General features: G+C 52.1%; 2 protein-coding genes across 5 annotated transcripts in view; one reads left to right on the top strand and one right to left on the bottom strand.

Annotated features, from left to right (window-relative positions):
- The window catches only part of EVC (EvC ciliary complex subunit 1), a 90,803-nt gene extending 74,688 nt beyond the window's left edge, over positions 1-16,115 (top strand). The window contains exons 15-22 of one of the 4 annotated variants that reach the window (XM_088836478.1): positions 1,510-1,716; positions 4,400-4,544; positions 7,234-7,345; positions 11,203-11,329; positions 12,467-12,560; positions 12,696-12,747; positions 13,616-13,727; positions 14,229-16,115. In XM_088836478.1, the coding sequence (XP_088692604.1) occupies positions 1,510-1,716; positions 4,400-4,544; positions 7,234-7,345; positions 11,203-11,329; positions 12,467-12,560; positions 12,696-12,747; positions 13,616-13,691 (813 nt within the window). In that variant the 3' untranslated portion in view covers positions 13,692-13,727; positions 14,229-16,115. Of the gene's footprint in view, positions 1-1,509; positions 1,717-4,399; positions 4,545-7,233; positions 7,346-11,202; positions 11,330-12,466; positions 12,561-12,695; positions 12,748-13,615; positions 13,728-14,225 lie in introns of all 4 variants that reach the window. The other 3 variants (XM_088836477.1, XM_088836476.1, XM_088836475.1) reach the window with 3 other exon arrangements.
- Positions 16,116-20,246: 4,131 nt separating this feature from the next.
- Positions 20,247-25,963, bottom strand: part of CRMP1 (collapsin response mediator protein 1) — a 63,215-nt gene continuing 57,498 nt past the window's right edge. The window contains exons 12-14 of the mRNA XM_055434492.2: positions 23,833-24,012; positions 22,614-22,779; positions 20,247-20,480 (exon numbers count right to left, since the gene is read on the bottom strand). Of these exons, the coding sequence (XP_055290467.1) occupies positions 20,389-20,480; positions 22,614-22,779; positions 23,833-24,012 (438 nt within the window). The 3' untranslated portion in view covers positions 20,247-20,388. The remainder of the gene's footprint in view (positions 20,481-22,613; positions 22,780-23,832; positions 24,013-25,963) is intronic.

The following is a 25,963-nucleotide window of genomic DNA, read 5'->3' as shown; positions in this document are numbered from 1 at the left end:
GATCCCTGGTCAGGGAACCAGATCCCACATGCTGCAACTAAGAGTTTGCATGCTGCAACTGAGAGAAAAAATCAAAGATCTTGCGTGCCTCAGCTAAAAAGATCCTGCAAGCCGCAATGAAAATTGAGGCTCCTGTGTGCCACAGTTGGGACCTGGTGCAGCCAAATAATTAAGTGAGTGCTTAGTCGTGTCCGACTCTTTGTGACCCCTTGGACTGTAGCCCACCAGGCTTCTCTGTCCATGAGATTTTTCAAGCAAAACTACTGTAGTGGGTTGCCATTTGCCTCCTCCAGGGAATCTTCCCGACCCAGGGATCGAACCCACTCTCCTGTGTCTCCTGCATTGCAGGCAGGTTCTTTACTCACTAAGCCATCAGGAAAGCCCCCAAGTAAATAAATAAATTTTAAAAAAGCAATCCTGCTCCCATATTGTTGTGGGTGGGGACAATGGCACAATAGGTACCCCCTCTTGGGGGCACCCAGTATGCCCAAAGCTTGCAGTGTATATGATAATGACAATTATACTAAAGTTGCACAAGAAGTCAGAACACAGATAGGTGCAGTCATCATCAGGAGTTGAGAAAAGGGCTCTGTGGTCTATTTTAAGGTTTTCACAAATCTAAAGAAAGACTGTGAATTGCAGGGCTGGGATTTAAACCCAAACAGGCTGACTCCAGGTCCCCTATAGCCACTGAGCTGTATGAGAAGCTGATTTTTTTTTTTTACCTACAAGTGAGGGACAAGCTCATCGTCTCTTTTTCTCGGCCCCGGAGGACTTGGTGGGAAGCAGGCAGCACTTCCTGCCCTACCTCCGACTCCCCAACCTCCTTCTCCAACTCCTGTTCCTTCAAGAAATGGACCCCCACGGGCCCTAGGTTGGCTTCCATGATACCCCCGACAACTCTCAGACTCAGGGGTGACTGAGGACCCTCTCTGCTGTGTGACGTTTAGAAAGTTACTCAGCATCTCTGCACCTCTGTGGCCTCATCACTTCTAGTGTTCAGGTCTCCAAGTGTTTGGGGTGAATGAGTAAGTTCTTGCACATGTAAAAAGCCACGGATGGCACTGGGCACACTGTTGGTGCTCAATAAATGCCCGAAGGGATTGTCAAGATCCCCAGGCTCATCCACTGTGTACAAGTTTTTGCCAGCCCAGAGGTGCCCACTTCCTACCCCTTCTCCACCCTTCCTGGGATCCCAGGCAGGGCCGACCCCACCTCCTGGTTTGGTCCTGACCAGAGCATCCACTGACTTCCCTGTAGCTCAAATGGTAAAGAATCTGCCTGCGATGCAGGAGACCAGGGTTCAATCCCTGGCTCAGGAAGATCCTCTGGAGCAGGGAATGGCAATCCGCTGCAGTATTCTTGCTTAGAGAATTACATGAGAATCCTGGCAGGCTACAGTTTGTGGGGTCGCAGAGTCGGACACGATTGAGCGAGTACCACATACACACAGAGCATCCTTGCAGGCGATGGGGGGGCTCCAGTCTTCTCCCTGCCCAACTTTTCCAGGAGGTGCGCGTGCTGGAGGAGGCCGGCAGGCTGGAGGAGGAGGCACAGCAGACGCGCCTGCAGCTTCAGCAGCAGCTCCTGGCCGAGGCCCAGGAGGTCGGGCAGCTCCTGCAGCAGCACATGGAGCGCGCCATCGGGCAGGCGCTGCTGGGCCACGCGCGGAACACGGCCTCCAGGAGCCGGGCCAAGGACACAGACGACTTCAAGGTGTGGGGCCGCCCCAGCCCCCGGGGAGCCCAGGGGACTAGAGGCAGGGGTCGGGGTGAACGAGAGGAGGGATTTGAGCAGAGCAGCAGCTGGGCCTGCCCAGGAGCCTCGGGCCCTGCAGAGCTCTTTGCCTCTGAGCTGCCTTTCCTCCCCCAATAAGAGGGAACGCCTGCCCCATGGAGCGGTGATGATTTCTGCCTGCTGCCCGGCCCTGTCTCCCGTCCTTCTGAGCACTAGCTCGGTCCTTGCAGCAGCCCCGAGAGGAATGTCATTTCAGCCAGAGCCTCCCAGTGAGTCAGTGGCAGATAACGGAGTCTGAGCCTAAGTCCCTACCCCAGGGGCAGGCCCTTCCTGCCCTTGGCCATCTCTGTGGGAACCTGAGCGCTGGTGAAATTGTCCCTGATGGCTGACCATTGCTGCTAACATCAGTCTGACCTGAGAAAGCCGTGGTTCTCTCTTTGCACTGAGTTACGACAAACCACAGAGTGAAAACCGCCTTCGTAAGAAGTGATGTGGGCATTGCCCTTCTAATGGAGGGGTGGGTGGATGGGGCTTTGACAGCCTTATCTCACTGGGCTCTTACCGCAGCCCTTGACCGGAAAGGATAATTTTTCTTCCCAGTGTTCAGGTGGGAAGACTGAGGAGTTTCATTGGGCAGAAGACATGCTTAAAGCCTCCCAGCCTCAGTGAGTGGCTGGGACTGGAGGCTGGTAATGCCTGGAATGACCAGCACGTGCTTGACTTCTCCTTGCCTGCCTCCTCCCCCAAGCTGTAAGAAAAGGCAGGGTACCCCCACGTGTTGCAGATCTCAGCAGAGAGAGTCTGTGGTGGTATCCACGGGAGGTGTTTCAGATTTGGGCTGGCAGCAGACCCATCTGGGATATGCCAGGACCCTCAAGGGCATGTCTATGAGTCCCTTCATTTACATAAAGTCACTCACTTGCACAGCAGAGAGATTGGCCCCTCAATTCTGAAACACCCCATCTCGTTCCAGATCTCTCGTGTCTGCCACACTTCATCGTCCAGACCTCAGGGCTAGTGATGCTGGGAGAGTCTCTTCCGTCCCCTAAAACCTTACAACTCTGACCTAATCAGTGGTCATTACGTGAAAACAGAATGAAATGCACGTGTGGCAAATCTTGTCCTCGGCTTCTCCAAGTGACTCTGAGTCAGGGTTAGACAGTGGACCCCCACCAGACACACACCCACCAGACAGAACCTGGGCCCAGTGTCTGGAAGGATGTTCTTTACTGGACCTCTGTTCTCAGGGCCCCTTGGCCTCAGGCCCTGTGGCAGGTGCTGGGACAGAGGAGCCAGGCGGCAGCATTCCTGACTTCAGGGAGCTTACCATCTACTGGGAGAGGACAGGCTAACCTTGAGAAGTTGTACTGGATGGGAGCTGAGATGCAGGCAGTGCCGAGGGGGATCGAGAGAGGGCTGAAACATTGGAGATTCTAGAGCAAGTGTGTTTGCAGACCTGAGTGGTACACCAGCTGGAAAAACTGGGGAGGAGGGTGGCCAGGAGAAGGGAAGAGGGCTGCAATGCAAAGGGGTGGACACCGCCCCGCTGTGGCGGGAGGCCAGAGGGACAGAAGGTGTGATGTGCAGAGGGGTTTGCTGACTCGAGAGGGAAGAAGAGGGACGTCCTGTCTTCTGTGTTACATGTGCTAAATGAAATCCAAGGAAGGCCATTAGTGGGGGCTCCTCACCGGAAGTGCAAGGCCAGAGCTCCGAGTCCCTGGGGGCGGAGTCAGATGTGAATGTTGGATGGAGCAGGAGAGAGAAGCGGCCGCAGTAAGGGAGGAGCAGGACTTAGGGGTGAGGAGACGGGCTCTCATCTCCTCTGCATCCTGAGCTGCAGCCCTCCTCACCTCCACGGCTTCCATCCATGCTGGCACGTCTGGGTGTATTTCTCGGCCCTAGGAACATAACGAATCACTCAATAACGAATAGGCACTTTTTTTCTTGCCCAAAGCTTGAAGCCATTTAATAAATGTTTGCTGAAATGGGGACTCAAACCCGACCTTTTCCCATCATCTTACGAGGTAAAAGGTGATGACTTTACGAGTGCCCAACCAACATGTCCGCAGTGATAGAGCATCCCAGCGTTTCTTCTCTGTTCTGCTTTGGGTCCGAAGGTGTGTCATTGAGGACTGCGTATAACTGCAAGTGACAGAAATCTGTGCTTAAATAAACAGAAGTTACTGATCTCACATAACAAGAAATGTGGTGGTTCCAGGCTGGCACAGAGAATCAGTGATGTGACCAAGGACCAGCCTCTTTCTTTTTGATCCATCATTCTTGGTGTCGGTTTTGTTGCCTCATGGTCTCAAAATGGCTACTGCTGCTCCAGACATCAGTCTGTCTCCCGGCCAGAAGAGGGAAACAGCAGAGTCTATCACCCTCACCAAGGCTTTGCTTAATGTTGGGGAAAGGTAGGCCCTCAACAGACTCTCCCTAACATTGCATCTCATTGCTCAGAATTGAGTCATACACCCAGTGTCAGACCATCCCTGACCAAGGAAAATAAGATTATCAATGCTGGTTTAAACCAGCCAGGTACTCTCTACCTGCTCTGGACCAGCCAAGTTTGGGAATAAGTGGACTATGGGAACCAGGACTGTGTTGGCCATAGCTGGCTCTGTGTGTGCCCTCTACTAAGACTTTCCCCTCCTGCCCACAGAGAACGCTGATGGAGGCAGCCGTGGAGAGTGTCTACGTGACCAGCCCTGGCATCAGTCGGCTCGTGCAGGCATATTACCAGCAGATTGGGAGGGTCATGCAGGATCACGAGGAGAGAAGGCTGCAGCATCTGAAGACCCTACAGGGTATGGTGCCCTCCATGAGGAAGCCCTGCCAGCAGCGAGCCAGATGTGCTGTTAGTTGGGGATGGGGCGGGATGTCAGCGTTTTCAAATGGTTATTTAAGGGGATTTAATTTTTTTGATGCTTTATCCATTTATTTATCCTTGCCTTTCCCCCAAACCACCTTGAAGCCACCTTGGCTTCCCTGGTGGCTTAGATGAATCTGCCAGCAATGCAGGAGACCTGTGTTCAGTCCCTGGTTGGGAAGATCCCCTGGAGAAGGGAGTGGCTGCCCACTCCAGTATTCTTGCCTGGAGAATCCCATGGACAGAGGAGCCTGGTGGGCTGCAGTCCATGGGGTCACAGAGTCAGACTGAGCGACTAACACTTTCAATGACAATGGCTTGTCCCCCAAAGGCTTTTGAAAAAGCACTTAAAGAAACATATCTGTACAGTACAACAGGGTTTTTTTTTTTCAGTAGATGAATCAGGACAAGGAGAGGACAGTGAGACGGAGTTATGGTTCGGTCATCATCTGGGACATATGTGAGCACATCCCTACTAAGAGGTGACATGCGTTTGCCTCTGGACTTCCTGGTGGCCAAAGAGATAGAAGTCCCCTCAGTTTAAGCTGCCACAGGGACAATGAGTAAGAGCAGGCCAGTGGCCCATATGTGGGCACATTCACGCATGAGAGCCAGCTTTTCCCTGTGGGCTCTCATAAGAGGCCACGTGGGGGATGGGGCAGACCAGACCCCCAGGGCCAGCAAGAGCATCGTGGAGTAACAGACAAAAACCAGTTCCTTAAAGTCTCTTCTTGTAACAGTCCTACACCCGGGGCTTTGGAGCAGGGTAGAATCCCATATTCTCTGATGGGTTTTTCCTGGATTGTCCACAATCCCTAGATGAGGGACGGGCAGCTGGTCCTGGGACAGGTCTTCCGTGAATCTTATTTTGCTCAATGAGCTCAGCTGCTGCTTTTTTCCTGCCCTTGCCCTGGGGAACTAGGGCTCTACATTCAAATAAAATCTGGGACTTGCCCAGAAATCTGCCAGCTGGTTACAGATCCTTCCTGATCGTTTTCTCAAGTAAGGGTAGGTGTCCTTTAGCAGGAGGCAGACGTGACTGATCATCCCTGTGGAACATTCAGGAACCAGGGTGTTCACATCCCCTCTCTAAGCCTCAGTTTCCCCAGTTGTGGGGCTAGCCTTGGGGTCACCCTTCCTGCATCCCCTCAGCTCTAATTTCCTGCTTCCCTGATACCCCAACTTAATGGGAGGATTTCTCAACAAATGCCTTGAAATGATGAAACTTGATCACATGAACTCCTTTTTCCATTCAGTCCTAGAATGCTGTGCCCCTGGGGATCATCCAGGATGGTCCTTTCTATTAATTCTAGAAAGCCTGGGTCCAGGGAGGTCAGTGGCCTGTTGATGGCAACTAGGTGAGTGTAACTAGGTAAATGCAGCGGCTAGCTAAGAATAAGCACGTTCTGAGATGACTAGCCCAGGTGGCGCTAGTGGTAAAGAACCTGCCTGCCAGCGCAGGAGACAAAAGAGACTTGTGTTCAATCCCTGGGTCGGGAAGATTCCCCTGGAGAAGGGCATGGCAACCCACTTGCCTGGAGAATCCTATGGACAGAGGAGCCTGGTGGGCTATGGTCAGTGGGGTCACAAGGAGTCAGACACGACTGAGATGACTTAGGACACAGCATGCACAAGATGACTAGGAAATATGAAATATATATATGTGGAAATATGAAAATATATATAAATATATATTGTTATGGTTGTGGTCCAATAAATAGGCAGTTAATTCAGGTGGTAGTAAGAATCCAGTCGAAAATAATTATGATCGTCATCATCTGTTTCAAAATATACCATTGTTTTAAATAATAAAAAAAAAATGAAGGAGAAGAAGCATGTTCTGATCTATGGATCAGTGCACCTCGGACTCAGAAACCAAACCTCTCAGCTCCTTGGAAAGCACCCAGTTCAGCACGCACATCTGCAGGACTCACTGCATGCGTATAGTGGTTCGTGTAGGATGGTTTTCTTTCCTGGTGTGGACTTTTAACCGTTTGCGGTGGACTTTTAATGTTGCCCCTCTCTTATTAGGCTTCCCTTTCTTCTGATACTTAAAAGAAAGCAGGGCTGAGCAGATGCAGGCAGAGCTGGGGTACTGCCCTCATCGATGTGTGGGGTGTGATGAAAACTGTGGCTTCCTCATGCACGCGAAGTGCTTCCCAGGGTGAACCATGGGACTGGTAAACAGCACGCCTGAGAGCAGGTGTGCCCTGCTCATCTCTGCATCCCAGCACCTGGCCCCTTCCCAGCACAGTGTCAGTCCTTCAAACACCCAGCTTGATCAGCGTGTGTTATGTGGGCTTCCCTGGTAGCTCAGCTGGTAAAGAATCTGCCTGCAATGCAGGAGACCCTGGTTCAATTTCTCGATCAGGAAGATCCCCTAGAGAAGGGATAGGCTACCCACTCCAGTATTCTTGGGCTTCCCTTGTGGCTCAGCTGGTAAAGAATCTGCCTGCAATGCAGGAGACCTGGGTTTGATCCCTGGGTTAGGAAGATCCCCTGGAGAAGGAAACAGCTACCCACCTCCTGCATTCTTGCCTGGAGAATTCCAAGGACAGAGGAGCCTGGCAGGCTACAGTCCATGGGGTGGAAAGAGTCAGACATGAACGCACGACTTTCACTTTCAGGTGAGAGAATGGAAGATTACAAGCTGCGGAAAAAGCAAGAATTCACCGATCCTTCGTCCAGAGCCGAGATGGTGGATGGAGCTCAGGAAGCCTCCAGAGCTGTTCACCAGAGGTGAGGCCTCCCCGCCAGCTGAGGGTCCCCACGCAAAGGTCCCAGCCCCTGTGCGTCTTGTGTGTCTCTAATACACTCTCAGCAGCTGACCTCCCATGCATTCGCCTGTGGACCTGGGTCTCCTCTGCCTCCCCCACCCATGTAGGAGCCCACAAGCCCCTGTCTGGTTCCCCCTCTGACTCGCAGCCCCTGGAAGGGACTTTGGCGCAAGGGCAAAAGTCAAGGTATGCTGAGGGCTTCGTTCCCAGGTTGGAGTGGTCTTCATGGCCCTGATGTGGGATCTGCTCTCTGATCCGTGCTTAGTGTTCCCCCAGAAGCAGATCCTGAGCTGAGGCCCCGGGGGCAGGTGAGCCCGGGAAGCATGGTGAGGGGGCAGGGAAGGAGGAGGAGGACTGTTTCCTGCTGCTGCCATAGCAACACCCCCCCCTGCCATGATCACACCCCATATTATCCCAGGGAGCCGAACGTCAGAAGTCGGGCGGATGCTGCTGGTTTCTCTGGGCCTCCTAGGCCAAAATCAGGGTGTTGCTGGCTGGGCTGTCATCAGAGACTCTGGAAGCTTCCAGGCTTCTTCAGGTGTCGGCAGAATCCAGTTCCTTGTAGAACGAGGTTCTGTTTCCTTGTGGCTGTTGGCTGGGCCCGCCCTGACCTCCCAGCGGCCTCTCTCTGGTCCTGGCACATGGCCCCTGCATCCGGAACATTAAGTCTTGCCCACACTTGTCATCTCTTCTGCCGCATCTCTCTGACCCCAGCTGGAGAAACCTCTGCATTTACAGACTCCAGTGATTGTTGTCATTTGGTCGCTCAGTCATGTCTGACTCTCTGTGGCCCCATGGACTATATAGACCGCCAGGCTCCTCTGTCCATGGGATTCTCCAGGCAAGAATACTGGAGTGGGTTGCCATTTCCTTCTCCAGGGGATCTTCCCGACCCAGGGATCAAACCTGGGTCTCCTGAATCACAAGCAAATTCTTTACCACTGAGCCACCAGGGAAGTCCCCCAGTGATTGAGACCCACCTAGATAATCCAGGTTAATGTCCAAATCTTAAACCAGTAACCTTAATCACCCCAGCAGAGTCAATTGCCATGTAACATAACATCTTCACACGTTCCAGGGATCAGGGTGTAGACACCTGTGGGGGGCGCTGTGTGGCCTACCACTAGGAGAGAAAAGCCAATAAGGCCTGTGACAATGAGGGGTTTCCATGACTGAGGCCCAACCCAAATCTGGACCTTCTTATGGACTCAAGGAGGTGGACATGGAGGGAAGGGCATTGAGGGTCATGTATGAGCCTCTAAATCACTGAACTAAATCACACACCTGCACCCCCACTGGGCTTTGCTTCTTTATTTTCCATAAACCCGACAGAGTTGGACCAGGGGGTGGCAGAGGCCCCAACTCTTGGGTCATTGGGGTCAAAGTGGACCCTTTGGACCACAAGATGTATAGAACTCAACTTCCAGTGTCAGATCCTCCCAGACCCTTGAGACTGCAGGGTCTTGCGTGGCTCCCCAGCCCTTGAGGCTGAAGCCCCGCCCTAACCAGGGGACACAGGCCCTTCCTGGGCAGTTCTGTCACTTCCCAGCGTTCCCAAGAGCCAGGTCCATGGGGGAGATGATAAGTCAGCTGGATGACACTCGAGAGTGACCAGGACTAGGGACAGGTGTGTGTGGGACTGAGGCTGCCCACTGAAAGAAGCCACCTGGCCTCTGTAGCAGGCTGGACAGGGGTCCCCAAAAGTGAGGTGAAAGTCGTTCAGTCGTGTCCAACTCTTTGCGATCCCGTGGACTATACAGTCCATGGAATTCTCCAGGCCAGAATACTGGAGTGGGTAGCCTTTCACTTCTCCAGGGGATCTTCCCAACCCAGGGATCAAACCCTGGTCTCCTGCATTGCTTTACCAGCTGAGCCAGCAGGAAAGCCCAAGAATACTAGAGTGGGCAGCCTATCCCTTCTCCGACAGATCTTCCCAACCCAGGAATCAGCGGATTCTTTACCAGCTGAGCTACTAGGGAAGCCAAAAGGTCCATGTCTTAAGCTCTGGAACCCACAGATGCTAAGTCACTTCAGAGTCATGTCCAACTCTTTGTGAACCCATGGACTGTAGCCCGCCAGGTCCCTCTGTCCATGCAGTATTTTCCAGGCAAGAATACTGGAGTGGGTTGTCATGCCCTCCTCCAGGGGATCTTCCCGACCCAGGGATCAGACCCACATCTCTTATGCCTGCTGCGTTGGCAGGTGGGTTCTTTACCACTAGAGCCATCTGGGAAGCCCAGCTGGAACCCATACATGTGACTTTATTTGGAAAAAGGGTCATTGCAGAGGTCATTTATGTTAAAGATCTTGAGATGAGGCCATCACCCTGGCTGATGGCAAGGGAAGCAGGAGGACATTTGACCACACATGGAGGCGATGATGTGACTCAGAGGCAGAGACTGGAGTGATGCAGCCACAAGCCAAGGGGTGCCGGCAGGCACCAGAAGAGGCAGGGAGCAGGTGCACCTCTAGAGCCTCCACAAGGAGCACAGGCCTGTCGGCCCCTTCACTGAAGATTTCTGGGCTTTTCCATGAGAAGATAGATTCTGTTGTTAGAAGCCTCCTAGTTTGGGATCATTTGTTAGAGCAGCCCCAGGAAAGTAACGCAGCCTCTTCAAGGGTGTGAAAGAGACCACACTGCAGAGACCTGACCTCTGCTGCATCATAGTTACTTGTCTGATATCTCTCCCTCCCCTCAGCTCAAAGTAGGGCCCTATAAGGGCAGAGATTATGAGTCTGCTATTCACAGCTGTGTCTTCAAAACCCAGCTGGAAGTCTTCAGAACACCTGGAAGTCTAGAAATATTTCTGTGAATCAATGAATGAGTGGATGGAAGGATGCATGATAGGGTCTTGTAGGATGAATAGGAGTTTACCAGAAAAAGCAAAAAAGAGGGAAAGATATTACCGGTAGAAAGAAGAGCATGAAGCAAGAGCTGGTGGAATTTCGTGCCTTCAGATACAATCCATGGACAGCTGATGCTAAAGGTGTCTTCTGCCTTCAGGTCTAGAAGTTCAGCGCCTTTCAGAAAATCAATCATAAGAAGGAAAAGACAAAGGCAGAGAACAATTATGGAAAGAGGGTGGGTGGAATTGAATGTTCCCCTTTGCTGAGGACCAGAGGAAAGTCTGCAGGAGGGGAGGGGGGTCTCTGCTCCTGAAACGGAGGTCAGGGGGTCTGTCTCCAGGTCAGGGACCCTGCTTCAGCCCCAGCTCTGGCCTCTGCCACTGGCAGTAATTAGGCTGTCCTGTTCAGGACTTCTCAGACTGTGCCGTCTAGGAAACTCCGCCTTCTGTTTTAGAGGGAGGAGCTAGGGCAAATGTGAAATTTTAAACAAAGATGGGTCCTTTCAGGGGACTATCTCACCCACTCCGCACCCTTGCCACACCCCGGAATTAAATGATTTTTCTCCTAGGAAGATGCCACTTGAGGCCCAAACTCTGCATCTGTGGGACTCAGGATCATGCCCCCGCTCTCTGAGCTTCTCCCGAGCTTTTCTCCTCTCTGTCCTGTGGATGTCACCAAACCACCCTGAAGATCAAGTGAAAAATTTGTGTGTGAGACTCTGTAAACTCCCCAGTGTTCATCAGACAGCACCTGCTTTTCTGATGAGTCAGCCGTGGGCAGAGGGAGTCGAGCTGTGACTGCGGCTCCCGTGGCTTCAGTAAATCATGCCGCGATGGCGGTTCTCCTCTCGATTCTCCCCAAGGGCTCGGCTCACTAGTTCCCCGGATTCAGCAGGTCCTGGGGGGAGGGTCGCGCTGGATCTGAAGAACCCGCCGGAAGGGCAGCGCTGACAGCCCGCGTTCCTTCCCGCAGGATGTTGGCGCAGCAGAAAAAGTTCCTGGCTCAGTTCACCGCGCACCAGCGGACCCGCCGCGACGCGCGGAAGCGGAAGGCGAGGGTCATGGACCATCTGGAAGCCCAGCTTGAGACCCAGCTACAGGTACAACTTGTGAAAACGCACCTGTGCCACGTGGGCAGTGGTTTACAGGGGAGTGGAAATAGTGAAAGGCCATGCTCGTGGTCATGGGTTAGCACAGCAGCCTTCGTGGGGACCACACGCCCTGCTCAGGACCCCCTCAGCCTCTGCTAGTCTCCTGGGCTAATGACGCATCAGCCTTGCAGCTCGATTATGAACTTCGATTCCCCCCGGGGTCTGCAGCACCCAACATGGGGCCAGGCCCGGACCACTCATCAGCTTTGTCTGTTGAGCTGAAAAGAATGAGCATCTCCCTTGAGTGTGAATCGCCACCCTGTGGCCCTCTCGGTGTCAAGGCTGACCTTAGCATCATTCAGGCAGCGCTGCTGGGCCCAAGGCTTGCACTTTTATCTAGAACATGCAGGACGCTCATATTTCATGATGTAAAGTGGATATTTCATCCCAGAAAAATCTCCTTGGTGTGAGATGATAAGGTACAGCTCTAAAGCAAAGCGGCTGCCCTTAAAAAGAAATCAGATATTCCAGAAAGGGAGTGCTGAGCACAGTGTTGACCCATCAGAGTATTCACCTGCAGTGTGGCTGCAACAACAGCAGTGACATGGCAGCCAGGGTGGTGACCCCTGTTCCCTGAGGGCCTCCTGCAGACAGTCCCTGAGCTGAGGGCCTTACGTTCACCTGCAGCCAAGAGTGGGTTACTCCTGGCATTTTACAGATGGGGAAACTGAGGCCCCAGGCTAAGTCATCTTTCAGGGCCCCACAGTTAATAAGTCATAGGACCCAGGTTTGATTGTTGATCGATGGTGTTGGCAATTAAGGATTCCAACTCGGGTCAGGCAGAACGGGGATTAGATCCTGGTTCTGTGCTGCCTTCACAGAGTCCCTCACACCTCAGTATTCTTGTCTGTAAAGTGGGACTCACGGCCCAAGTGAGTCAGGACGGATGGCCAGCTGCCCCTACATCCCATGTGCCTCTGCTGCTCCAGGCCTCTCTGGATGCTTCTTGGGGAGACAGAGGACTCTCCACATGGAAATGCTGTCCTGTCCCCACTCTCAGCGCATCCACTTCGATCTGATGGAAGGGGATTTAGAGGCGGAGCATGACAGAGGGAGGCCCCACTGACCCTCTCTCTTTGCATCCAGGAAGCTGAACAGAACTTCATCTCAGAGCTGGCAGCACTGGCCCGGGTACCTCTTGCCGAAAGCAAACTATTTTCGAATAAACATGGGCTCTCAGGTGAGTCACAGGAGGAGGTGCCCTGCAGGCTATCTGAGCAGGAATATAAGTTCTAGCCCCCAGGTCTGCTGCTAACCGGTGTGTGACCTCAGGCACCACGCGTACCCTCTGTGGGCTTTTGTGTCCTGTCTGTAGATGAGCAGGCTCAGCTGGGATGCCCACTGGACCCCTGGCCCTCCAACCTGCTGTAAGTCCGCTCTCATCTCTGACTCCATTTCCCCATCTGTGAAATGGGATCATTAGTCTTTCTCCCCTGGGAGTGGAAACTCCAGTGACATCACCGGTGTTGTGGCAAGAAGAAGGTGTGTAAAATCACAGAGGGCCAGGGACTTCCCTGGCAGTCCAGTGGTTAAGGCTCTGCACTTCCCAGGGCGGAGGCGTGGGTTCAATCCCTGGTCAGGGAACTAAGATCCCACGTGCTGTGTGGAGGAGGGAGGGATATATGTGCTGTCATGTCCGGCTCTTTGCGATCCTGTGGACTATAGCCCACCAGGCTCCTCTGTCCATGGAGATTCTCTAGGCAAGAATACTGGAGTGGAGTGCCATTCCCTTCTCCAAGGGATCTTCCTCACCCAGGGATCGAACCTGAGTTTCCTGCATTGCAAGCACATTGTTTACCATCTGAGCCACCAGGGAAGCCCCATGCTGCGTGGCATGGCCAAAAAAACAAAACAAAATTTAAAAATTTGGGGGAACGCTTTAGAAAAAGAGATCACGGGGGGCTGTTAAAATAAAAGCTACAGTGCCAGCGCTGTGTTCTCAGGTTCTCACTGCTTCGGGAAGCTGCCAGGCTGGCTGGGTGTGGGATAAACACAGCAGGAGCCTGACCGACTGAGTTTGAATCCCGGCTCGGCCACCTCCCGGCCGTGTGGGTTTGGGCAAGCTCTCACCTCCCGCGAGATCTCAGTTTCCTTGTGAGTTAAGCAGGTCTAAGAGCAGTAGGTACCAAGTGCACACTTGGCCCCCAGAGCTACTCAAAGAGTGCCAGGCTGGGGCGAAGTGAGGCCAAGAGAAACTACCCCAGAGCCAACGTCTGATTCACATGTCTTCTGCAGAGAAGCCCCTGAGGACCAAAAGGAAGAAGCCAGCACCCCGAGAGAGAGGGGACCCTGGGGGTCCCAAGGACGATGACCCTGCCTTGGGGGGCCCCGCGTCAGGATCGCTCAGGTACAGCGGGGCCCTTGTTGGTCTAAACCTGGGCAGGAAAACCGACTTCTCTTGCAGGTCTTGACTCAGGTCCAAGAACTAATGGTGACAATGGGAAGTGTTTGTGTGACTCTTGACTGATGTTGTTAGTGTCCAGTTTGGCTGGGTTGGCCATGACCTATCTCCCCAGCCCATCAGCATCCAGCCAGAATAGCCAGCAATCCCAGGCCTCACCAGGGCTGCTGGGTATAGACACTTCGCGATTTGCGGTAGGGTGGATCTGTCCTGGGACACTGCAGTCCTCTGAGCCTGGGTTTCCTGTTCCTTGTGGTGCTTGGATGACCTCCCACCAAACACAGGGGAGCTGGGAGTTTTGTTTCTTAACAGCCCATGTCAACATGCTAGCTGTTTCGACGGCCCGTCATTGCCTTTTCACATGATCAGGTTGGATATGTGGCTGCATCAGGACAGACCTGGAATCATTGTTCTCACCAACTGCATTTCTTCCCTATTTTTAAGCAGCAAAAGGCTGAGCCAGCAAGAAAGTGAAGTTGGTGATGGTGAGAATTCCAAGAAGATGCTAAAGAGAAGAAGCCATCTGTAGCTTAAGGCTGCTTGGGAGGGGCCCTGAAGACCCGGGCATTCTCTGAAGCCAGCTTGCCCCTCCCCCAGGAGGATTTTCCACCCCGGGGGTTGGGGGGACAATGGGGTCTTCCTCTGCCCACTGGCTTGTGCGAGGCTGGAGAATGGCTGGCAGAGTCCCAGGAAACGCCTAAAAGAGTAAGGCGGCCCCTACAGCCTGTGAAAGTGACAAGCTCCCGGTGTTGGGAACACATCTTTTCAAGTTTTTGTGTCTCCTTGGCTTTGAGACATGGCTCGGTTCCTTGGGGAGCCCTTCCTTCATGACCCTCTATAACCTCCCATTCTGCCAAGTCCTGATGCCCCCCAGACCTGCCCTTGCCGAGGCTGGGTGGCCTCAGTCCCACCTGGGGGCCCTCTGCTCTTCAGCCGCCTCATGGAGTTCTGCCGCTGGTGAAGGGTCACCAGGTGTTGCTGGTGTTTTCTGGGTCTGAGGGCTTTTCTCCTGTCCCATGCACGGTAACCACTGGCCAACCTGGATTCTCATCAGGACCCAGTCCATTCTTTGGGTTCAGCCGGCAGCTCTCGCCTGGTCTCCATGAGGGGATCTGAGTCTCAGGTCCCATGACGTAGACCATGGAACCCCTCGCCTGCCAGCCTGTCCTCACCCACCCCAGGGACTCAAGGACCCATAGAGGCATGATGAAACCTGCAGCAGTGTCTTCTGTTGGAGACATTTACAGCTCTAGTTAGGGGTCCCTGCCCTGGAGTAGGAAATGGCAACCCACTCTGTATTCTTACCTGGAAAAAAACCCATGGACAGAGGAGCCTGGAAGGCTACAGTCCATGGGGTCGCAAAGAGTCGGATATGACTGAATGACTGAACATGCATGCAGGGAGGCCCAGCCTACCCTGAAGACTTCCTCTGGGAACCGTGAGGCCTTCTGCTAGACAGTTGCCCTCCCGTAAGGAGAAGTGCTTCTCCCAGAGGATGCTGGGAATATCCAGACGCTTCCAGACCAACCACTGCCAGGAGAGGCCATTCCCACTTGGAAAGAAAATTGCTCTTTTCATTGAGATCAGGGATTCTGCATCTTGGCACTGTGGACATTTGGGGTGAGAAAACTCTTTGGGGATGGGGGCTATCTTGTGAATTATATGGCATGTTTAGCAGTATCAAAGAACCTACCTGCCAATGCAGGAGTCCCTATAAGAGATGCGGGTTTGACCCCTGGGTCGGGAAGATCCCCTGGAGGAGGGTATGGCAACCCACTGCAGTATTCTTGCCTGGAGAATCCCATGGTCAGAGGAGGATGGCAGGCTATGGTCCACAGGGTCGCAAGAGAGTTTAACGTGACTGAAGAGACTTAGCACACATGTGGCCTCTACCCACCAGATTCTAGAAACACTCCCAACTGTGTCAACAAAATGTGTCTCCAAACACTGCCAGATGTTCCCTGGGGCGGGAGGGGGGCATCATCCTCTGACCTAAGGCAGAAGGTGCCAGCCCCATGTGCGTCTGGGATGAGAGTTTAGTATCTCCATGAATTCCCAGTACACAGTAGGCTTCAGGTTCTAGGAGCTCCTGTCTTAGGGATTTTCTGGACCGACCATTTGTGGTCTGAATTTTTATTTCTTAAAACCCAGATTAGTCTCTCTTAGTCAGGTAAGAGCGGCTCCTTAACAGAAGAAGGAATCCGTGTCACTTGCATCATTTGTTAAGGATATCTACCATCAGAGCATCCTCAAATCCTGACTGGGCACCCAGTGGAGTTCCAAAATTAACCAGCAGCTCCCTCTTGTGGCTAAATAAAACATTACCATATTCTGCAGTTGTAGCAAGCGATGGCTTCCTTCCTGCGGTCTTCTGAGAACCTGGTTTACATAGAAATTGCTTTTGTCACCTGGGTCCTGTGCCCAGAGGCAGTCTGGAGGCAAATGCCTCCTATGGTGGGAATGTCTGATTTGGTGATGAGAGTTTGGTAACTGCAGATGCCCTGTCAGCACCAGAATCCTCAGAAGATCACAAGCAGCAACCAACCTCCACTGATCTTGCATGGGTGATGATTTTGCTTAAATGGAGCTTCCTTAGCCCAAAGGAATATGTCACATGTCACAGGTTGCTGGACTGCTTGCCACAGTGTGGGGCACATTACTCTCCATAAAGGCTTGTGGGCTGTGTCTGTTTTCATCACATCCCAAATTGACTCTGGGAGTGTCTTTCATAATGGAATTGCCTCTGTGATCAAAATGGAACATGGACCTCTGGAAGCCACAGGACCCTTGGCGGTGTCGGGTGCAGGTGGGACACCCAGGTGTGGAGGAGTGCTTTCAGGCCTGACACTGAGCTGCATGAACTCAGCACATCCAGGGCCAGGGGACAGAGGAGCGGCCAGAAGACCCCGGGGGACTCATCTCAGCCACCCCTCCCTCCGTTTTGGCTGTGTCCCCAGTTCTTACAGGATGTGGGTGGTTACAGTGATGGAAGGAGGTGACAATGGAAGGGGTTCTTTAGTGATAATATAATGACAAGTTTAGAGGGTTAATTTTTGTGCAAATTTAGCCTCTCTGAGTTGAGTTGCTGGGATGAAGCCAAGGGGTATACAGGCTCAACAGACTCCTAGGACTCCTCCAGCAGCCTGGGGTCTGTCTTGTTCTCATCACCTTAGGGCTGATCTTGCTGCTGTCACAGAAGCCTCCTAACTGCTCCCACTCTTCCCTCTGCCCTGGACCACCCTTTTCTAATCGGTGCGCACTTCCTAAAACACAGATCGGACAGATGCTCTTTAGTGGCGATCCCTTGCTCTTAGGAAAAAAAACAAAACAGTCTTTGACATAGACCACGGGTCTGGTGAGGTCTGGTGTTAGCCATCCCTCCAGCCCAGCTGACGCCCTCGCCTCCAGCATCCAGCCTGTCTCCTCCTTTGGCTTTATGCAGGCCACACCCCCGCCTACCACGTGGCCTTGCCACATATTCTGCCAGGAACACTTCTTCGGCCTCCATCCCCTTTGCCTCACTAGCTCCTAGCCATGCTGACATCGCAACAGGGCTTGCTCACAACTTCAAGAACCTCCCCGTCCTCCGTGACGCTATCAGACCCTCCTCTTGCGCTCTTAAGAGCTGTCTCTGCGTTTTGTTGCTGGGATGGGAGAGGGGATGGTAACACTCTTTATTTCTCATCCAAGTTTGGAACCAGCTGAGATGGAGGCAAAGCAGCTGCACACATCTGGATATCAGCTTTGTAATTGGTGAAGCCAAACTGGGGACTCAGTGTCCACAAAGAGCCTGTTCCTGCATTCCCCTGAACTAAACCTGCCCACTCCTTCCTTCCATAAACACAGACACGGCCCAAGTCACAAGCCTCTTCCATGGGGTCACCCCCACAACAGTAAGAGCAGTGGCAAGGGGACCCAGATTTGGCAGGGATTGGGGATGGGGTGGGGAGATGGGAGGGTGTCTGGAACTTGTGCATTTGGGAGTTTCATTAAAAAGCCAATAAAATTACAGAAGATATTAAGAGTGAATATATGTTCAGAATAAGAGGAGATCGGAACAAATTATATTTTTAAAACTTGTTGAATTCCACAAAATCACAAATACAAAAAAGAAAAAAGAGTAATTTTTTAGGTCAATGAATTGCCTAACCACTCCTGTAATTCATTGTTCTAACATTGCTCCACTTACTGCGGCATCTGATGGCTGAGAGATGTCCATGGACCAGTTTCTGGCTCTACAACACCTGCATCTCCTCCTTAGGTGGGCACACTTCCAGTATGGGTGCACTTCTGGTGCCAGGCGCTATGGGACATGTTTGTGTTGGGTCCCCTGGCCTGAGCTCCACGTCACAGTGCAGGGGAGTTGGCATGGGAGTGGCCATTTGTGCCGGGATTTCTGGCAATACCTCCACTGCACATATGCCTATCTCCACTGAACACAACTCAACCCGCCCTAACCCGGATCCCAGATGAGCCCGCAGCCTCCCAGGGTCCTCTGGTGAACGTCAATAACTTGGTGATTGAACTCACATCCGAGCAGCGTGCTCCTGAAGCCAGTCATCTCCATGGATGGAGGAAGGGAGCAAGTTAGCACGCTCAGTTCAGAGAAGAAATCAGGTAGCTTCTCCCTCCACTGGGGGAGCGTGAGTGAGAGCCCCCATGTTCCCCCCACAGAGAGTGGGCACCTCTCCTTCCATCCCGTGTCCCCACAGAGAGAGTGGGCACCTCTCCTTCCATCCTGTGTCCCCACAGAGAGAGTGGGCACCTCTCCATCCATCCCCGTGTCCCCACAGAGAGTGGGCACCTCTCCTACCATCCCCGTGTCCCCACAGAGAGTGGGCACCTCTCCTTCTATGGGGACTTGAGGAGTGGGAGATACTGTTTCTGCTCCTTGCAAATGCTTCCTTTACAGCAATTGCCATAGTGTGTAGTTTGGGTAATAATTTGGGTAGTAATATCTGACCTTTCCCCTCGAATATATACCCATTGAATTCCCCTCACTAGCACGATGCCTAGTACAAAACAGGCACTCCTTAGATACTTGGTGGAAGTAAAAAGGGAGGGAAGAAGGAAGGAGGGAAATTTCAATTTAGTAGAAGCCTTTTTTGTTCAGGAATCCTCTTTGTGCTCTCTTGCTTCATGAATTGAAGTCATTGGAGGAGAACTTGAAGCCAATGGCCCTTACTGTACATACTGCAATCCATACACTGTAGGTCAGCTCTGGTGTCCCGGTGCCAGGTGCTATGGGACATGTTTGTGTTGGGTCCCCTGGCCTGAGCTTCATGTCACAATGCAGGGGAGTTGGCATAGGAGTGACCATTTGTGCTGGGATGGGTACCACAGCACCGGACACCGGAGCCAACCTACAGTGTATGGATTGCAGACTCACGGGCTTCATGTTGGTTTAGCTTGAAACTGGCTACAGTGAGAGGGTCTGCACCGGAGAAGTCGGCCCTTTGCCAGCCATCCTCCTCCTCTTCCCATCCTTGGTTCAGGATCTAACACTCCCCAAATCACAACAGGCTCCCTCTGCTCCCTCCTGTTTCCCCCACCACCTAAGGAGTCCTTGTTAAAGTAAGCACCACTGTCTGGTTACCATGAGGGGAAGTACCAAGTGCACCCAACCAGCCGCCGCCACTTAAATGCCAACACCCCAGTCCAGGAATGGGCCATTGATTTTATTTTTTCACAAGCTTTGAATTCAGAAATAAGAGTCACAATAAGTCAGTCGTTAAGTAAAAATGGGGGTGATTACAAAGGAAAACTATGTACAAAACTTTAAAAATCTGACTGCTCCATCATCTGCCTTGGAGGGACCAGGACATGGGTACCGGGAGCAGCCACGGCCCCCACCGTCCGCAGCCCTGAACGCGGGCGGGAGACCCCTTTCTGAGGGTGAACCTGGCTCGGCCTGCAGTCTGGAGCTGGCTGGAAGGACACACACGGACCGGAAAGACACAGCAAGCTACCGGCGCCACGGAGACCAGGGTTCCTGACACAGGACGTGGGTGATGCTTCTCGGTGAGCGGTTGGGGGGTGGCTCTCTCGCCTGGGAGGATCCACCCAGGATCTCGCTGGGGTGTGGTGGGGTTGGGCGATGAGGACACACTTTCCTTGTGAGAGATCTGGAGTTGCCCCCCAATGGGGGCTTGAGGTCTGGGCTTCGTGTCTACCTGGGTCTGCGGGCCGTCTTCCATCAGACGCACGCACGGACTCGCATACATAACTTAGTAACATGCATCAACTATCCTAGAACAGCTAGAGGGGAGCAAGGGAACCACTCGGAGAACCATGGAGCCCGTGGCGTCAGGAGTGGGAGGGAACAGTACAAGACAAGGTTAGAATCTGTGTTCACTAAGGAGGGGCCTGTGGAGACGCCATGCTCTGAGGTGGACTCATGAACACACGACTGTGGGCAGGGGATTTCCAAGCAAACACACCACACTAGTACCACTTCTTCCTAAACCAAAAAAGGGGAAGAACATCATTCCATCTCCCTCCCCCTTCCATCAGTACCAAACACAACTGTGGGCTTCCAAACTCTGACAGGGTAAGGGGTGGACGTCCTTCCCAGAATCCTTCACTCTGGCTCATCCGCGCATCACCTTCACCCGAGGCTGGTGATGTTGGAGCGGCCACCAGGCGGCGCCACGATGCGGTGGCCGGTGCGCCGGGGGTTGTTGTCATCTATCTGGGCGCCTGGGAAGAGACACGGCCAGTCACTCAGAGATCTGCGGACACCAGCTCCACCGGCTGTTCCTGCCCTCTCATGGCATGTCCCCACGTCATGCCCTTGGGACACACATGGAGCCCTTGTCTTGACCAGCCCTCCATCTTCCCCACCCTGCAGTCCAGGCTGACCACTGGGAAGGCTCCCTGACCTCCACGGGGTCCACTGCTCTGTCTTCTATGCCCCCCGAGGCCCCCGGGTCACCCTCCTGCAGCACTGACCACCCTGTTCTCTTTTCTTATCTGGCCTCATGTTCTTGCAACAGGTCAAAGTGAAAGTCGCTCAATTGTGTCCCACACTTTGCGACCCCATGGACTATACAGTCCATGGAATTCTACAGGCCAGAATACTGGAGTAGGTAGCCTATCCCTTATCCAGCAGATCTTCCCAACCCAGGAATTGAACCAGGAGTCTCCTGCCTTGCAGGCAGATTCTTTACCAACTGAGCTATCAGGGAAGCCTGAAACAGGGGCACAAACAATTAATGAGTGCCTACTATGTGCAGGCACAGACTTGGTGCTTTAGCATATGTTGTTGAGTTCAGGGCACAGAGCAGTCCTATGAAGCGAGTGTTGTTTTACCCCCAATTTACAGATGAGGAATTTGAGGCTCAGATCACCCATTGTAGGGGCACCACTGGAGGGCAGCAGAGCCAGAATTCTAGCCCAAGTGGTCCGTCCCCAAAGTCCAGCATCCCCAAGGTGTTTTACGTGTTACATGTGGGGGCATGCATGTGCGCCTGTGTGTGAACACTCAGAGCTGGATTTACCCACCCTGTTTTCAATGGGCAGATCTGCATGGAGGTAGGGACAGCCTTTTTTGTTTTAAATCTGCAAAGCTAACCATCCGTTCTAATCTCATGCATTCTCTTGCAGTTAAAGATTTAAAATTCCAGCACTAAGCTCAGTGCCGGCACTCAATAAATATGTATTAAATAAATATTGAAAGCTGGATAATGCTGGGGAGGAGGAGTGTTGTGGGGAGGGCTCGGTCAGAAGATTTTCCTTCCAGAACAAATGGGCTCAGGGAAAGCAAGAAGGTCTGGATTGAGGGACCCCTTAATTCATGTCCCCTGTTGCATGATCCCTGAATTATTGTGGTAGGTTGTCACTCCCACAATTTAAACTGATATTTAAACTGGCATCTTCCTCTGTCCCTCCATTCTCCCTTTTGCCAACCACATTGCCTTTCTATTTAAATGCCCTTCACTCCTGCTGGACCACAAATCAGCCCATGACAAAACTCAGCTCTGTTTTGTACAGCCCATGAACTAAGAATAGTTTTTGCATTTTTTAATGGTCTTAGATTTTGCTTCTTCGCTCACAAAACTTAAAATATTTACTATCTGGCCTTTTAAGAAAAAGTCTGCCGACCTCTGGACTGGACTGAGGCTGCCCAGCCATGTCTTATTCATCACCATCTTTCTAGTACCTGGCACAGCAAGTAACCCACGCTAAGGCCTCAATCAAAATTCCAAGGTCCCAACACATGCACTCCTGCCCTCGTGTGGTGAGCTGATGAAATTGCAGACATGTGTCCCAAGAGCCTTCAGAAAGACTGAGGGACCACAGGATCTTCTGATTTTGTCAACACACATTCGCTGAGCAGCAAGCCCTGGCATTTTGACACTGAATGTCTTGGGGCCTTAATTTTCTCCTTAAAGAAGTAGGAATAATATGACTCTGCACACAGGGCTGTTGTGAGGCTGAAACAGTCATGAGTTACTAGAGCGTGTGATAAACCACCATGGATGGGACTAGCTAAAGATCCGACCCAGAAGATACACCCAGCAAAGGCAGCTACTGTGACTTCCCCTCCACGCTCAGCTTCACGGGTAAGAATGTAAAATGGACCCAAGTGTGTTAAGGACGAGCACGGGGACAATTTACGCAGATTCTTCGTAAACTGGGGTCATGTATCTCCATGCTGCCCCCATGGGCCCCCTCTGCTTTCTGCACAACCCCGGGAGGAAGGGCGGAGGGGATTCCCCCACTCCCATCTTTGGCTCCTCGAGTGTCTGAGGCTGTGGGTCCATTTCTCAGGAGTTCATGGCGCTGGGAGCCACTGCAGGGTGGGGAGCCTTGGCTGCTGTAGTCTCTCACCTGACAGACTGAAGTTGGACTGGTGGAGGTTTCTGATGGGTGGAGGCTGGTGTTTGGAAGGCGAGGATTTGACAGAAGGAGCGGGAGTTGCATATTTGGGCGTGGCTGGCACCTCGTACACAGGCCCGTCATACATGCCCCTGGGGACCCCTTGCAACCCAGAAACCTGAGAGGGTGAGAAGAGCAACTGATTGACAAGCTGCACACATTCATTCCCACGTGCAGGAGAGGGACCTGTGGGCTCCCTGGGGACATGCACAAGTATGCACACACATGCTTGTACGCATGCCACATACAGGCACACACACACATGCACCAGCATACCTAAATGCACACACGCACATATACGTGTGCACACATGCGTATGCACGCACACACCACACACCCCCACTCCACATACACACAATTCACACACATGTGTACACGCACACACAAGCCTGGATACATACTAACAAACATGCCTAACACACACGCCGCATGCACACACACAACTTTACACATGTACATGCGTGCCTGCATACATACACTAACAAACACATACAATGCACACATCACACATGCATACGTACAGTCTAACACACATTCATATAAAGACAGGCACGCACACACTCACATGCATACACACACACAGGGCTTCCTGCAGGAGAACTCCAAAGCCATTTTCAAGAGGAAAACACTTTCCCTGACACCCCCACAAGGACCCCTGAACCAAGGACTGGGGGCATCCAAGGGCCTATCTTCCCCGCGGATTAGGAGATGTTGGGTAGTTTGTTTGGAAGGTGATCCCAGACAGGAGGAGAGAGGATGAGAGGGTCACCTCTAAGGGCAGCTGGCTCAGAACAACTGCCAGCACAAACCTCTGCTGGGACCCAGAAGTGAATGGGGCAAGGCACCCAGCCCTCTGCATGGGTTGAGGGTTGCCCCCGGGTACAGAGCCCTGAGCAGAGACGCTAAAACTTGCAGGGGCTCAGGTGGGAGGCTGGGAGCCTGCCAGTGGGCTCAGAGCCGGCCAGGGGTCTGTGGGCGTCTGCCCTAGGTCCTGGGAGACAGCGTGTGGTCAGGGACACAAGCAGGTCCCCACTGTGCGTCAGTGACAGGGCCCGAGCCTCACACCCACTTCCCTCCTCCCCTACACAGGTGATGGCGCCGCGACCCCAGTCCTCGGCCCCCTCCTACACAGGAGGAAGGGGAGGCTCAGGCAGAGCCCCTGGGCTACCACCTTGTTCCGGATCCTTATACGCTGGTAGAGGTACTCAGGGAAGGGCTTCCTGGGGATGAAGCGGCCCATGCCCTTGTTGACGTTGATATTGCCATCCTCGAAGACGATCTTGCCCTGGCTGATGACCACCAGCGGGGAACCGTGGCACTCCATGCCTTCGAAGATGTTGTACTCCACGGCCTGTGGGGCAAGAACCACCGGGTTTAATCAGCACCCCAGGCTTTTCTCTGCATGGTGATTCTGCTACACAGGCTATCACAGGTATTTTCCAGTGTTTATTCTTTCTGGAAAACACCTTAGGGCCATGTAATATTCCTTTGCATGCTCTTTCATTTGTACAATCAGCCCCTCACTGTTAAACTTTCATGTTGCTGGTGGTTTTATATAATCTAACTAATACCCTCTGAATGTGAATGAGGTCCCTGGAGTTAGGAAATGCAGCCGTTCCGACTAACGTGGACATTTTGGGGTCTCATTTTTAAAACCATTCTTCAGGATGGCTTCCTAAAATTAAATTACTGGGTCACAGGGATATGAGCTTTTGAAAGGCATTCATTGCAGACTGCCAAATAATTTTCTGAAGGCATCAGATGACCTGACACAACATTGGCAACAGGGGACTACTTAGTGATTTCATGTCTATGAAATCCCCTCCAGCACTGGGTGAGGTCATTTTTATTTTTTCTGTCTTTTTTAAAAATAATTTGAAAGACAAATCCTTTCCTTAAAACATAATGTATCCCTTTCATAATTCCTAAAGTGACTATAACACCAGCCACACTCTGATTATTCAAAAAGTAGGTCGTGTAGACAGTAAAAACTCCAACTGTACAAAAGACACATCATTTTAAACAGCAGGTCTGTCTCCAGCCTCAGACTGAGACGCCCGCCGCACAGTGGCAGGCCTCCCCTGGGGAACTCTTCTGCAGCACAGGATAAACTGCCCACAATGTCACATTTCGTATTTCACAACCACATGGAGTTTTGACTTTTTTGGTTTTGTTTTTTCACTGTTAGTTTTTAATTTTTGACCACACAGTGCAGCTTGTGGGATCTGGGTTCCCCAACCAGGGATCAGACCTACAGCCACGGCAGTGAAAGCACAGAGTCCTAACCACTGGACCACCGAGGAATTTCCACAACCACTCAGAGTTTTAAAAGCTAATAAAATTGCTGCATTACTTAAAGGCACTATATGAACAAAGTAAACATTCAAACCGTGCAAACGACTATTACTTATAAAGCTGTCGTCGCTTCCACCCTGGGCCCCCAGATATTTTCTGGATGTGAGTATCTCGTGTTCCAGGTGCCCTGTGCCATTTAGACTTTCGGTTTTCTTCCTACCTCCGGGAATGTTCCTGTCAGCACATCTCGTGGGTTAAACATGTCTTGACATTCCTTAACATGCTGCACTGGATTCCACCCCAGGGACACAATCAGTTCAGTTCAGTCGCTCAGTCGTGTCTGGCTCTTCGCAGCCCCAGGGACTGCAGCATGCCAGGGACCTGGTATCATTTCCTTATTGAGTTTCCAGGGACAAACACGAGGGTCACTGCCCTGCTTTTGCTAAAAAGTGCGATAAATGCACACGGGTGTCCACACAGGCCCATGAACATCTTCCTAGTCATGGTGCTTGGGCCAAAGCATAAATGGATTTTAACTTAGATCTGCCCTCCGAAAAGGCAGCACTGTTTTCCATCCCCAGTGGAACCCCTGAGTCGGTTGGCCTCCTTGTCAGACCTCGTCTCCATCCTCGTCAACCCCTGCATCTCAGTCACTGGTGCGGGTGAAAACATTTTACTGTGAGGAATTGTATTTGTTTAATTACACGTAAGGTCAGGTCTGTTTTTGAACGGACAGAAACGCTTTGTGTATTTCTCCTCGTGTCACTGAGCTTTTTGCTCCTTGTTCTATTAGGCTCTTGGTATTTTCCTTAATGGTTTCTAAGGACATAGTCAATGTTAAAAAAATTTCTTGTCTACGAGAGCTCGAATAGAAGTTATATATCCTACTGTTGTGTGAAAATTGTATAAATCTTAATTATGTTGAAACAGTTTATAGTGCTTTTCAGGTCCACGATATCCTTCTACTTCTCTGTATTGTCATTCTATTCATTTTTGAGAGTTTGATA

The sequence above is a fragment of the Moschus berezovskii genome, chromosome 5 (assembly GCF_049115385.1).
Source record: "Moschus berezovskii isolate FMDL1 chromosome 5, NW_MosBer_1.0, whole genome shotgun sequence".
Lineage (NCBI taxonomy): Eukaryota > Metazoa > Chordata > Mammalia > Artiodactyla > Moschidae > Moschus > Moschus berezovskii.
The sequence above is the reverse complement of the archived record's forward strand: the minus strand, read 5'-3'. Positions and strand labels throughout refer to the sequence as shown.